The sequence below is a fragment of the Nymphaea colorata genome, chromosome 2 (genome assembly GCF_008831285.2).
Source record: "Nymphaea colorata isolate Beijing-Zhang1983 chromosome 2, ASM883128v2, whole genome shotgun sequence".
Taxonomy (NCBI): Eukaryota; Viridiplantae; Streptophyta; class Magnoliopsida; order Nymphaeales; family Nymphaeaceae; genus Nymphaea; species Nymphaea colorata.
In genome coordinates this window covers 7303051-7318758 of record NC_045139.1, presented here as the reverse complement: position 1 = coordinate 7318758, position 15708 = coordinate 7303051, and the positions used below count along the sequence as shown (strand labels likewise).

Genomic DNA, 15708 nt, shown 5'->3' with positions numbered 1-15708 from the left:
AATCAGAACATGGTTGTATTAAAGGGGCATTTCCGCCATTTTATGGCATGGCCAACTTTTTCGAGTTCTACTTTTACCCTTATGCGACAGAGAGAAGGGAGGGTTACTCCATCTTACCATCAAAGGCATTTTGGTCATTTTTTGACCCAAACACCAGTAAAATGTTAGGGGCCATAACATGGTAGAAAACGTTGAAAATTTCTACCGAGAAAGAAAAAAATTCGACTCAATATTTTACAAAACCTTGAAATAACGGAAAGACCCTTTATGTTTCTTTAAAAACTATATATAGTTCAGATTTCAAAGTAAACAACAACATGTATCTATTTCATGTGATGTGGGTTCTTTTTTTCTTCGCCTTTCATTCATGCACCATGAAAAAAATCAAGGCCAAGATGTTTCATTTGGATCAAATGTCATGGTCAGTTCATCCTTGGGGATTAGACACTAGAAAAATTCGAAAAAGTTGACAAAATCCGATTAGTTTGGGCATGTACTGTTATCAGGTTTAATTATTTAGTGATATTGGGATCCGAGATCCAAACATGGCAAAGGTTTTCCCACGACAAATGTTTCACTTTTGCTTGTAAAAGATTTTGTAGGCAAAATTTTGCCGAACACCAATCAAACAACTAACATAGGTCGCGTTCGATTATCGAGGATCTTAGATCTGGAGTTTTCATGTTTGAACTTCCCTCTTTTTCATCGGATCTCAAATCCACAATTTGTACACTACAGCACGGATTTGAGATCCCCGTTGGGAGTGGATGCTGAAATCCAAAGTTTGACAAAACTATGAATTTCAACAATCATGGATTTAAGATTCCATTGGATCTGAGATATGTGGGAATCAAACACAACCTTAGGGTGCCAGGCCATCTTTCTTTCTCTTTAGAGGCATCCGATAAAATTGGAACGACAGAGAAAGTTACGTGCGCATCCTGTGCAGTAAAGGAGGGAAGAACATGTTGGTAATTTATTAAAAAAATGTCCTTCATAGTCTTTTTACTTTTTTTCATTCCAAATTTTTCTTTAAAAAAGTTTTTTTAGTGTGAATTAAGGATATTTTAGTCATTAACCATATTAGTGCACGAAAAATCATGCACAAGCATATAACCTGGTTGGTGCTGATCCTACCAGAGGTGAACAATGAGTCGAGTTGGACGAGTTCGAGTAGAGTCATTTGCTTAACGATCGAGCTTGAGTTCATGAGTTGAGTCGTTCAAATAATCGAGTTGAGTTCGTGCTCAACTGTAATTGCCAAGTCGAGCTCGAGCCTTAATCGAGTTTGTCGAGCCTTAATCAAGTCGATATATTCAAACGAGTTTACGAGTTTGTTGATCTTTAATCGAGTCGAGCTGAAGCTCAACACGTAACTGCCTAGTCGAACTCGAGCTGCTTTCGTCAAGCTATTCTCGAGCTCGAGCTCGAGCTAGAGCTAACTGAACTTGGCTCGTCTTAGAGCCTGCCACTTCTTGTGCCGCATTTTACTTAATTTTCTCTTGAATTTCAGATGTGTTCCCAAAAAAAACACAACATTCGTGTTACCAAATGCCCTCAAAGTGAACCTGTTGGTCTGATTTGAAAATTAAGGCTGGGACGTTAAGGAAGGATTGGGTTTGAACAGCACTGAACATAAGCCAAGAACATTGGTGGTTTGCTTAGATATCTTGGAAATGTGAATGGGTTGGATTTACCTGACTGCCACCGAGAATGAACTTGATTGTTCAGGAGTTAAGCCTAAGTCTACCATCAAAAGCTGAACAAGAAAGCGAAGCTTGATCGCAGTACATGTAAAAATAGCTTTTGCAATTGCTTTCTTTCAGTCTTTTGTCTATTGTTCTTATTTCTGCTACTCGTTGGTTTCACCTATTACCTGTTGTTCAAAAGTGATGTGACTTGTTTGGCTTTTTCTTTCTTTCTTTTTTTTTTCAGAAGTTTTTTGGACATATATTTGTTTGCTAATTCGTTTCATTCTCTATGGAAAAATGAGATCTTTTACTTTTTCTTTCCTCCAAAATGTTTGTGAAAATGTTTAATCGTATGTTCAAGAGAATCAAGTTTTCCATGGTGCAAGGAACTTGCTCATCTACCATTACCAACACTAGTTCAAATGAACAAGTGCAGGATTTTTTTTTAAAAAAATAATTAGAGAAGAAGAGAAAATGGCTGATACATTGCGATGCGTATCAGTTGATACGGTCGTTCGTGTCCACGCTTACACCAGATCTTCCTCTGGAGCTAAAAAAATATATAGTCAATGCCGTATATGCATATAAGAGAACAAGGTAAGAATGTCAACCGTTTAGACATGGCCTGAACCATAAATTTGATGCTTAACCTTTATCTAGAAGTTGAAGGAATTTGCTTTGGTCATCAGTGTCATCATCGTTGATGTGCTTCTTCCACCCTCTCTAAAATTTCTTGAGAATCATTGCTTACCACTGTGTCGTGTCTTTCTCCTTGCAGCCTCCCATCAAGGTTTTTCTCCTCCCTTCTCCGATCAGCCGAGCGTGTCTCGTGCCGTGAAGTGGTCGTGTTGCTGTGACGGCTGCACGTGTTAGCGCCCTTGGCGCCGACTTGGAAGTGTCAACGGCCAATACAAAACCTCCCCACGCTGCCCACAAGAGTCTCCTTTCTTCTCCCTGCTTTTGTCGTGGTTGTGGCGGTGGTGGCGGCAATGGGCGAGGGAGAAGCCATGGGGAACGGCGACCGTAGAGCCGACGTCCCGGAGAACGCCCCTGAGCGTACTACCTCTCTCACTCTCTCTCTCTCCATACATATTGTGTTTTCTTTCTTCTCTATTCCTATTTGGGTTTCTTTCTGTTTTCTTTTGATTCCAGTGGGTGATAGCGTTTTTGGTGTCTTATTTCGTTTTCCTTTCTGTTTTGGGGGTCAGATTGCCCGGGCACCGAATCGGAGATGGCTGGGAAGGCTGAGGCTTGTGCGGGATGCCCTAACCAAGAGGCGTGTGCTACTGCCCCCAAGGGCCCTGACCCTGGTAAGATTCTCTCTCTCCAAATTGAAGGCGATAACATGATTACTGATGCGTGCTTGGTGAAGAAATTATCTAAAAACATTAACTTCCCGACTTTGCAGTCTTAGATGCTTTGCTCTCCTTTTCTTATGCTTTATCGCATGAGAGGTAAGAATATGTTAATTTCTTCACGAGAAACAATCTATGTAAGAATATGGTATTTCTTCACGAGAAACAATCTATGTGGGGGAAAACGATGTGATATTTGTTCTATCGTTTCGCATTACAGTGGAAGAGATCTCAGTTCAGTTTCAGCTTAAGTACTGGATTCTCACATTCATGTGCAGCACTGAGACGGATTGCGACATAAAAGTAAATCCATGACCAAGGTGTTGATGGTACAAAGGTCAACTCAAGCGATTGAAATTGGCTTATCATCATTTACATTATCTGAATCCTCCTAGGTTATGGTTATGAAGAAGTGGATGCTTTCTGATTTATTGTGCAGCTTTTCTAACACGTCATATCGTTATGAAGGTTCAGTTATACGTATAGGCTATCATGCCAGAACACTTGACAGAATATGTCTGCAAGATGGCTTGATAACAAATTTGAAGTTTCAACTTAGGCTTTTAGTTATTACAAATTACAGGTAGAGACTTACCCGTTAACTTTTAGAAAAACTAAATACATTTTGTATTCTCTATGAACAAAGAATAATGATCGCCGGTAGTAACGTTACTTATTGTGCATTATAATTGTTGATTTATTAGAAATTGATAGACATATATTTTCCATTGAAAAATGCTTCAAATGTTTTGATAAAAAATTTAACATTCATCGTTACATTCTTTGGTTTTTTTTTTTTTCTTTTTCTTTTTCTTGTACAGCCTAATGCATCGATTTCTACTTAGGCTTGACTAAGCTCTAGGCACAACCCATCACATAGGGAACGCCTGTGGTTATATTGACGGTGAAGGACATGTAGAAAAAAAATTCAGTAAATGAGGAAGAAGAAGGAACACAGGATGAGGGAAAACCTGATTTGAGATTTTGCTGTGTGTGTATGTGTATATATGTATACAAGTATGTGTACTCACACGGATATACATATATACTACAAAGTACAACCACAAGAAGAATAAGAAATGCAGGCACTAATTCGGGAAGCAAGCTGCCATGAACAGGAGGCTAACTTCCAATTATGGGAAGCTTGCTTCCTGTTGGCTTCCCAATTTTGTGAAGCTCTCCCCCTTTTGAATTGGAAACAATATTTCATTTTCGAGTATGTACTTTCTCTCCATACCATGGAAGCATGTCAAATTTCAGTTTTGAAATAGGTTTCCTTGGAAGCACACTTCTCAACAGTTCTAGTCATTCTGGTAACTCTGGAAAATGTTTGTCTTTTGAAATTAAAAAAAAAAAAAAATCATGCTTTGCAGTTTGCAGAATTAGAATTCTGTTCTTGTGAAGTATTCTAATATATGTGATATGCAAGTTCTCCATACAGTCAAAAGTGTTGGAGGCATAATGAAGCTTGTGGAGAGAGAGAGGGAGTTCTTTTTAGGCAATTAGTGTTCATTTTCTTTATAAGAAACAAAAATTATGATGTGAGGGAAATTTTGAGGCAAACCTTTTATGATCCTCCATAAGGCTATACTTTCTGCTTAGAAGAGTTCCATTCCATCTATTGTGTGTCTGTGCGTGCATGTGTGTGTGAGAGTGAGAGAGAGAGTGAGAGAGAGAGAGAGGGAGAGAGAGAGGGAGAGAGAGAGAGAGTTTGTAGTTGGTGTTTATATTATACTATCATAGGAATGGATCTACAAAAATTTAGCTGCACAGATCATGTTCTATTAATCAAAGTTGTTATAGAAGTATACCATCAAGAGTTTATTACAAACATAAGTTGTGAATGGAGAGATTAGGCATACAGGAGATTCTTTGGATGCTAAATAGTCTAAATTGGATCGGACGCAAGTCAGTCAATCCTCTGAAAGGAATACTCGACTGGTTGATCTGAATTTTTCCAAGTCAGTTTCAAAAATATAATCCACAAAAGAATATAGAAACACAACAAAGTACTAAAAGTCTAAAACTAGTCGAAGACATACAATATTATGGGTTTAATTATCATATTTTGGACTGAAAACGAAAACACTCTATCTGCAAAGAGAATGTGTCAAACAGAAAAGAAGCACTGCAAAAGGAAACAGAAAGACCCAAACAATGCAACAATGTTTACTGAGAAGGAAAAAGATAAAAAATTGTAGCTTATTTAACGCAAGGACTACTCTTGGATTGGCTGGTTCTTGACTAGTCAATCAAGTTGGTTGACTATTCCATAAAACTTAATCCATCCAACTTTGTGCCTGTAGGCTTGGCGACTGACTTCTCGGCTGATTGGTTAGTATACTAGTCCATGGGTTGACAACCAAACTTGGATCTGTATTATTCATGTTAAAGAATATGTATCTTTTAGTGCACAGTTTTTTCATCATTTAAACACTTGATGTCCAAACTAAGCTTCTATTCATTTTTTATTTGAGGATTTTAGTTTGCTTCTTGCTCATTGCGTTTCAGTTTCATTGTATAAATCTTATCTCACATCCTAGACGCTTTGCTATGCTGTCTTTTCCTTCACAAATCTTCTTAATTTAGCCTTCCGTTTTTTACTTCTCTGTATTGGTTGACAAAATATTAGATGGTCTGTTGTGAATTCTCCATAAAAACTAGTTTCGTCTTTCTGGTGGGCTGGTGTGATTTGCTATTTTATTACACTCTAGGGCTCCCTAGCAACTTTCAAACATATGACAGTCAAACACCCAGGTAATTCCAATTGACACCTCTCTCTAAATGTTTGACCAGAAACATGCATCTAACTCTTCCTAGAGTTTTGGGAAAAAGATGGGATTCTAAGTGGGAAATTTCTCGTAGTTTTCTATCACAAGTTCTGTTCTGAATTTTATTGATTGTCCTCTTGGGAAAAATAGGCTCTATAAACATGAAATTGATCAATATTTTTTTGGTTAACAATAAGCTTTAATGCTTTCTTATTTGAAATCTGCTGTCGGAGTCTTTTTTATTTTCTTCTTTTTGTTTGCAAGTCGTATCTATCTCTTCAGTTGACTTCTTGGTTCGAATTTGTCCTGTATTCCATCTGCACTCCTTATCTTATTCAATTGAGTTCCTAGCTATCTTTTCAAAAAGTTCCACGTGCATTGGACAGTTTTGTACAAAATCTATCTAAAGTCTTGTATGCAAATTTGCTTACATTCGTTTTTTGGTTTTCTTGATGACTATTCATGAAGTTTTTTTTCTTTTATCTCCCTTTCCAGATTTGGTTGCTATATCAGAGAGGATGGCTACCGTAAAACACAAGATTTTGGTTTTGTCTGGAAAGGGTGGTGTAGGCAAGAGTACATTTGCCACTCAGTTGTCATTTGCCTTAGCTGCAATGGATTATCAGGTGGGTCTGCTTGACATTGATATATGCGGTCCCAGTATCCCCAAGATGCTTGGCCTTGAAGGCCAGGAAATACATCAGAGTAATCTTGGATGGTCACCCGTGTATGTAGAGTCCAATCTGGGAGTGATGTCAATTGGATTTATGCTCCCAGACCCAGATGAAGCTGTCATATGGAGAGGTCCACGCAAGAATGGACTTATTAAGCAATTCTTGAAGGATGTGGACTGGGGAGAGCTTGATTATTTGGTGGTTGATTCTCCTCCAGGTACCTCTGATGAGCACATCTCCATAGCACAGTATCTAAAGGCTACTGATGTTGATGGTGCTGTTATTGTTACAACTCCTCAGCAGGTCTCTCTTATTGATGTCCGAAAGGAGATAAGTTTCTGTAACAAGGTGGGAATTCCGGTTTTGGGTGTTGTGGAGAACATGAGTGGCATCCAGCAATTGCTTGCAGATTTTAAATTTGTGAAAATTGCAGAAGACGGTAGTGAGGAGGACATGACACAATCGACTCTCAGCTACATCAAAGAAAAGGCACCGGAATTACTTTCTCTTTTCGCATGTGCTGAAGTTTTTGACAGCAGCAGTGGTGGTGCTGCAGAAATGTGCAAGACAAGGCATGTGCCTTTCCTGGGAAAGGTCCCATTGGATCCACTCCTCTGCAAGGCAGCTGAAAATGGCCGGTCCTGTTTTGCTGACCAAAAATGTGGTCCTGCTGCTCCTGCCCTCCGCAGGATCATAGAAAAATTAATTCCTTTACTTCGATCTCATGAGTGACCTCCCTCTCCGTGAGCTGTTTATGTTTTGGTTTGTTACTTTTAAGAGATGTATCTTGTTGAAAGGTTTGTGCCACACTTCCCCAAGTCATACATGGAATAACTTATGTTTATCTTTTCCCTTGCTGCATGGGCTCGGAGTTGTATTTTGTTATCTATTTGTTGAAAATTCTTCGAGAGTGGCTTAACTTTGACCATCCTTAAATTCAAGCGATTTGTGACTTCTGGGTGAGGTGAAATCAGCATTTTAGATGTGAGATTGATTAAAACGATAAAAGTGGCAACGGATCGAGAGATTGGTTGGTTTAGGGGTCGTAGGCAGGATGATTGAAACTAGTTGCAGCATGCGTGTTATTCGATAATTCATGGACTGATGAAGATGTTTCATTCAGGAAATGCCCCTCCTTTTTTTAACTGGGGAACTATTTCAGTAAGCCAGGCAATTAGTTTCTTATCTTAATGCTGATCTAGTATCAATTCAAACTTCATGTGCGACTCAACCGCTGTACATGTTGTAGATTTGGACATACTTTCGTGTTTTACTTATGCAGTTTATCAAACTCCAAAGATAACAGACATGGACATGATAGATTCTTGCAATCCTCCATCATGTCCTATTCTCTAGTAGTTATACTATTCTGCGTATTTTGCCTTTCTTTTGAAGACACGGAAACTACCTTTGTTGTTTCCTTTTAAGGCAACTTGGTTTACCATTATGCATACAAATGGTTTAGTCACATTAAATGTTTCTAACTCCTTCAAAATTACTGTGCTAAATAACTAATCTAATTTTATGCAACACAAAATTGGGGAAATCACTGAAATTATAACGGTGCATCTACCTCTTGAAAAATTGCAGTACGTAGTGCACAACACAAAATTGTGGAAGTCGCATAGCAGCGCCAAACAATCAACAGAATCTGATTGATGAAGTCTCCAGTGGCATTGGCTTACCCTCTGTGAAGTTGAATACCTGAGTACTGAAGCAGTCACTGGTTTCACAGTTAAACTGTAAGCGAGCTTGTTTATTTGGTCAAGTTCTGCAGTTAGCAAGCTCTTATAGTTGCAGTGGATGTGTAAGATGAACACCTTTTTACTGTTTAAGTAAGAGCATCTCTCGGAACACATTTATGGTCTTTTGTCGTCTTGAATACCTGCTGTACCTTCGGAATAACTTGTGGGTTTTGCCTGTAACTACTGTAGACGAGGGAAAGCATGCTGTCGTACTCTCGTGTATAGGTAGCACATGCCTAGGAAAATAAGACTTTATGTCGATGTGGGCGTCCAAACAATCCCTCTACTTTGGTTCTTGTCCTGTTTTTAAGGGTCCCACTTCAACGTACATTCTTATTCCTGTTGGGTGGTCTCTTTCCTTCTCCTTTTTACTTGCGTGTTGCTGGCAATACGGTGCAAATTTGTAAAATTGTGTAGCCATATGCTTGTTAAGCTATTCTATCTATAAAATGGTACTATGTTTATGCGTGATTGCAACAGTTCACTTGTTGGATACTGATCTTGGTATAAGTTGAATTGATGTTAAAAGATGCATAGTTTTCACATGTATACACCCAGGCAAAACCATGTATGGACAAGGCCTGGATGCTAGAGATGAAAATTTGCTCTCTCCGACTGTTTATTCCGTATGAACAGTTTTGATCTTTTATATTGGAGAGCATATTGACCAAATCAGATGTATTCGCTATGGTTCTTTTGTTAGAACTCTTGGGTCATGCTTTCTTTATGAACAAGTGCTTCTTTTTTACGAAGTGGATATATGTATTGTTGACATATTTCTTAAAATTCAAGTATATGAGTTGAAGATTGATGATCTAGCAGCGACAAATGATTTAGATCACGTTCATAATCAAATTTCAGAAATGAATACGGGAGAGTAACAGAAAATTGCAAAACTAAAATGCTCGACACTTGGAAGGAAGCAACCTCTATGATTCTGATCTCCAGTTATAGATAGATTCTGAGAGTTTTGAAGTTTATCTAGACTACGGTGAAAGAAAACAGGCTTTGTTCACGAATCGTTCTCTGCCTTCTTGGGTCATGCCCTGGTTTCAAGCATTGACTATTTGCCAGTAAGTCTGTTGCAGATCATACATACAAGCCAGATGGTGAATTATTGTTTTCAGAAAGAATATAGCTGGTTTAGTTGGGAATCTATGGTAGTTACCAAGGTATATTTTCGGCATTTTTCTTTTCATTGGCAAAGGTGGGACTTGGCAGAACCTTAACAGCTGCAGCATACTGGTCAAGAAACTCTTGGCCTCTCTCAACTTGAAGATCTTAAGTTCAACCTTCCAGTCAGGTGGACAGAGCCGTTCTGGGCCGTATTTCACCAAAGTTTGCAGATTAGCAACTGCCAATCTTTCTAGGTCCCGTTTTCTCTTCAAAACTATTGTCTGGTTTTATCTCACTTCAGCAGCTAGGCTAAGTTGCATTCCTTGCAGCAGAACCAGGCCTGAGGTCCTCCAAGTTTACGTTTTGTGAAATGTTCAATGTGTTTGTCCCAAGTCTCTCTCTCTCTCTCTCTCTCTCTATATATATATATATATATATATATCTATATATATATATATATATATATATACCACGAAATCCTTCTCTGCTGATTGAATTATTACTGGAATTAACAGAGATGATCAGTTAAAAATGAGTCTGCAGTATGTATTTTGACTAAGACGTCTTACTTTTAACTGCCAAGCTTGAAAACTGACGGCTCCGTCCCAACAAGCAATTAGGCTTTGCTAGTTTCTTGAAATGGACCACTTGGCGCAATAAAAAACAGCAGGGGGGGAGAGAGGGAGAGAGAGAGAGATGGCTGTTGATCTTTATCCTAATAGGATCAGAGGGAGAAGGCTTGTGGTTCCTGTTTGTTTCACAGGGCCGTGTCTTCACATCGTCGATCGATAGACCGAGCAAGACGACAGACAGAAAACGGATGTCTAGAGACCGAACAGCTGATCACTGTTCCACGAGGAGGGTGAAACAGAGGATGAGGATGGACTAAAAGGAGAGATGGACGTCTTTCTTTTTGCACCCGGAATTTCTACTGGGCACCCGGAATTTCTACTGGGGGTTAGGGCCCAAAGGCTGATTACCATAACCAAATAAAAAGACAAAGGCATTTAAAGGAAGAAAGAAATTAAAGAAGAGAGGGCGACCAACATGCAAGAGAAGAACCAATTTCAGGTCACCCCCTTGAAGAACATTTCTCATTGATGTACAGAAAGAACTCATGATCAAATTTCTGCTTGAAATCCACTAGCTAAATAGCTCGAGCATTCAGTAGGTGAGGTCTACAACTGCGAGAACGCTTATTACAAGTTTGAAAACAAGAGTCAAATTCTATCTATACTGCAGCCTGTTAGCACATCTCACCGAGCCAGTGACGCTAATTTGCAGGAATCAGATGGAAGGAGTACAGACAGCACACGCTAGTAGGAGAATTGCAGATGTTGCGGGATCACTGTCGCCACTGATGCTGCTCCTCTTGAAGCTGAGGCCCTTATTGATCTTAACCCACTGTTGCATCAGCCCTCTCTCCTGTTGGTGCTTCTGCTGGCCCTTCCTCACGTCTTGCTGCTGCTGTTTCTGCTGCATCGCCTGTCTCTGCTCGTATGTTGGCTGCTGCTGCTGCTGCTGCACCCTGGACACCATCTTTTTTCCCTTAAACTGCAGGTCTCTAAGAGACTACCTTCTTGTGACTCCACCTGAACTGCAACTTGTGTTTATATATAACCAGAATAACTGCCAAGGTAGCTTCTGCTTTCTCCTACTTTGGCCTCATATTTTCATTTTACCCTCTGTAATGCCGTCCATCTAAAAGATGGAGGGCGTTTAGCATGTGGGTGTGGAGTCCAACTGTTGCTTTGAATTGTCTCTTCCTCATCAGTTTTATATAATAATCAAATGGGTCCCCCAAGGTTTGCTAGCAGACCATTTGGTTTCTGACAGTTTGGTCAAATCCAGGGACTCACTGATACATCAGTATTAACTGATCATGTTGCTGTGCATCATTCAAATGGACCGTCGTCATAAATATGTAGGACATTGTCTATAGACGGGAGGAAAATGAGATTGATCTTATCCATATTTTTGTTAAAAGTAGTAATCTGTATTACTGACACCGATGGAAATGATGTATCATATTGCGCGAAGGTGGTAACTATTGCTGAATGTTGGGATTAAGCCCCCTTATGGCTGCATGTTGAGAGCTAAAGGAATGGTTTGCGGCCTCCTTATCCTGGGAAACACTGAAAGTTCGTAGCTTTGATGCAATTTGAAGAACTAACATATAAGAAAAGTGAAAAACAGCTAAGCTCAGGGAAGATTTCAGCCGAATTTTAGAGGTAGATGAAGAAGAGTGAAGAATAGCCGGTTACAGAGGGAGTTCCTGCCAGGAAATGGCAATTTTCTTTTGCTTTGAAATAATAAAAAAGTTGCAGAAACAGTACTCTGCTCCACAAGTAACAAGACAACCTTCCTTCGGTGCAGCTCTATTGTCCTGATTCTTGGGCACTGACCATGTGCAGCCCCCTCTTACCCATGTGATCACCTGTCTCCAGTCCTCATCCCACTCTACATCCACCTCCCCTCAACCCCTCTCTCTCTCACACACACAAACACAATAATGTCTCTACTAGTCCGACAAAATTTCTTCGTCCCATGTCCCAGTTTTGATTTCCAATTCTCTCTCTCCCTCTCTTTCTATATATATATATATATATATACACACACACACACACACACACGTACACACACCAACATGGGAGACTCAGTTCGATAACTTAATTTTTATATACATTTCTCAAGCGTTCATTGATGTGCATTAGTGTGAGAGGAATAAACTCAGATCACAAATTGTCCCACTGATCAGCTTCCCTTCTTTGAACTTTTCACTTTCTCACCCCTTTCTCCTAAACAACTCTCAACAATAAGCATAGAGTCTGGAGGGTGAGGAACATGGGTAGGGAAGAGCAGTGAGACAGAAAATGAAAGAGAGAGAGATTGAATGAACTGCTCTTCCTACTATTGGTGATCATTGTGGAGCAGAGTGTGGCGAGATTCAATTTGGTAATTTTTCTTTCCCATTTCGTTTTCATGAAAAAGGTTTTGATCTTATCCACTGAACGTGCCTGTTTTCTTTATCAGGGGACAAAGGCTACGTCTAGATATGAATATACTGTCCACTGTGGGGCACCCATCCCTCCATACCTTCATACTTTACCTATATATATATATATATATATATATATATATATATAGAGAGAGAGAGAGAGAGAGAGAGAGAGAGAGAGAATCACAGAGAAGACGTCACGAGATAAGATGCATGGGCGCATAATACGCAGCTGACCATGTGTCGCTAAATCTTCAAGATGCCCACCTGGTTTTTGACCACATCGATGCTCGCATATTTAAATGATGTTATACATTTCTATTGTAGGCTCACATGGCTCATGGTTCTCTATGTGCTACATCATTATTCGTTAACACGTTTCTACAATGTTAATCTAATCTTGCAGGTACGCTCATCATTTTCGACCATTATTGGAGAATTTCACTGTCAAAATGATTGTTCTATCTAATCTAATATATGCGTTTGATTGATAGAACTGGTGGAATGCTGCTTAGCTTAGGGGGAGTCCCACCCTAATTTGAAATTTGTGGTGTGTCCCATGGAAGTACTCATTCGTTATATGTTTTACAGAGTTGCATGAAAAAAAGAGAGGAAACAAACAATAAATTCTCATCCAAATTAGTGGCAAGTATCAAAAGTGACAGTAAGGCATACTTGTCCATGCCATGAAAATGACACTATTCTTGCACTTCGCCTCAATAAAATATCAATTGCATGCAATCAGTGAACCTGAAGATTCCTCCATTAGTGAGACATCTTGAGTTGCCAAATTTTGTAGCTGCATATGCCTAACCGCCAATCATTTTCTCAAAGAACATGATTTGAACTAATATATATATATATATATATATATATATATATATATATATATATATATATATATATATATATATATATATATATATATATATATATATATATATATATATATATATATAGAGAGAGAGAGAGAGAGAGAGAGGGAAAATCATAATTCAAAGGTGTGTATGGGATCAAGTTGGACCTCCGATACCTGGTCTTGGTTGGCCCGATCCAGCCAGTTTTCCTTGCAAGTCAGACATCGGGTCAAATAGCTGGCCCAGGCCAAGCTTGTCATGGGCCGGGTATCCAGGCCGATGCCCACCTTTTACTCTCCGTTTATGCATCTGCGCCGTTAAGTAAAGACGGCAAAAAAAAAAATGTAGAAAGAGTAACAAAATTAGATGGTTGAAAGAGAAAATCTTCATGCATCATCGCCACACTACATTCCTATTCCTCTGTTTCTCTCAGATGATTTTCCTTTTTTCAGTGAGAAACTTTAATACAAAAGATTTTATATATTCCTTTACACCCCATTTAACCTTACAAAAAAATTCACAGAAATTTAGGAAAGGTATATTAAAAAATTAGGTGACAACTTGCTAGCAGGGGGCGGCTTCACCTTAATTTTTTTTTTACAAAAATTTACATGCAAATTTTAGAAAATTTCACTTTTTTTGTATACAAAATTTTAAAAAATCATATTTTGGTCCTAGTCAAAATTTAAAAACTTTAATTCAACCCCTCTAATTCGATCCCTTGTAAAAAAATTTCTGACTCGGCCCATAAAAAATTTCTGACTGGGCTCATGCCAATTAGTTTCTTAACCAATTAGTTGCTTAAGAAAGTTTCTTTACTCGTACTACCACGAGTACCTTTTACATTTTTCGACCGATCCTTTCACTTCCATATATAGTTCGGTAGCTAGATGGGCATCATCTTAAGGATTTTTTTTTTTTTTCAAGTACATCGATTCATTAATTTAAACTATAAATATTAGGAATTTGAGGCAACATCGCCCGTAAATTCATTAATGAGGATTTGACACAGTGGCGGCTTCATTAACCCCAACATGTCTAACATTGCACAATATTGGATTGCTTGCGCAGCTTTACCTTGACTACGCAACGGAAATGCCTAATTTAGACCATTAAAGATTGATTACTAAAGCTTTTATATATATATATATATATATATATATATATATAATCTAACCATACAATATGATATTAATAATGTTTTAATGAGAATCATACACTAAGTCAGCCATTTTTTGAGTTTAGCATGTTTTTATGGGTATAAAAAAAAATGAACGGCCCTAATGACACCAAATTTTTGGTGGTAGAGAAATAAGTGCTTTTCTTAGAGATAACTTGAATTAAAATATGCTTTATATTAAATTAGCATTTACAAACATAATAGAACGTTCATATTTTGTTTAAATTTATTTTTGACAACAATTTAGGAGGTTTGGTTTTTGTCTCCAACTTAAGTGGTACGCAATATATATATTTATTTGTGTGTATATGTGTATGTGTTAGTGTGAAAATGAGTAAACTCAGTCCAAAGACGGAGTAAATTTTCAATTCTCTCTCTTTTTAAGGAAAAACCAGACCCATTTTTTATACTGGAAGAGAGAGAAAGATTTGAGTGGGTCCAAAAAGTATCCTACCTAGGATACCAATTGACAAGATTTGTATCAAACATTTCCCTGAATCTGAATCATTTCCACAATCAGAGGGACACTTCAAATTATCATCTCTCTCAATATTATTCTTTATGGTGAATTGAAAATTTGATGTCGTGTCCCTTCAACAATAACAATGTCAACAAGTGTTTGGTGATCCCCAAAAGGGTTGGTGCAGTGGTTGGAACTAGGGTTGGTAGGCCGCTGGTTCCCGTTCCTTTTATGTCGTAAAAAGGAGTCACTGACATGAAAGCTGAAACACGGCAGGAGTGACATCTGAGACACCGAAAGCATACCTTGTACTTTAAGAGGATAAGGGGTCGAGTGGGAACTTCAACCTTCTTCTGGGCAGTGGGAAACCCCGCTCATCCAAAAAACAACATATTCGGTGAGATTTCATAAGAGGTCACTTCAAAACTTTTGAAGTCAAATCCAAGGATGTGTACATGATCCGAGGGTGTGGGCTCGCCTACCTGGATAGAGCTCATGTTGGGATCTGGTTCTCAAATGATGGATCTCAGATCCGAGAATCTTTACCATGTTTGATAGCCTTAGATATGAGACTCATGACTGATTTTTAATCCACGTTCGGGTAAATCTACTACTTAAACAAACAATAAATTTCTCATTTAGGGTTCTCAAATCTATGTTATCGTGGTTGGAGGGAGAGGCATCTAACCACCGATCCATGGCTTTATAATCCGTGGTAGCTTCAGATTAAAAATCTACCTTAGTTAAGAAGGTGAACCCGAAGGGCTGATAAAATACTATGTTGGGGCCAATTACCACTTAAGTGCATGTTAAAAAGGTTAAAAATATGACATGATATGCATAGTCTTGGATAAGCAAGAA

At 38.6% G+C, this 15708-nt stretch overlaps 1 protein-coding gene across 1 annotated transcript; it reads left to right on the top strand.

The window, feature by feature from the left end:
• Positions 1-2451: 2451 nt before the first annotated feature.
• On the top strand, positions 2452-7342 carry LOC116248689 (cytosolic Fe-S cluster assembly factor NBP35). The gene is made up of 3 exons (XM_031621618.2): positions 2452-2747; positions 2900-3001; positions 6313-7342. Exons 1-3 carry the CDS (start codon positions 2681-2683, stop codon positions 7221-7223), a joined length of 1080 nt encoding a protein of 359 aa, XP_031477478.1. The 5' UTR covers positions 2452-2680; the 3' UTR covers positions 7224-7342.
• Positions 7343-15708: the final 8366 nt, after the last annotated feature.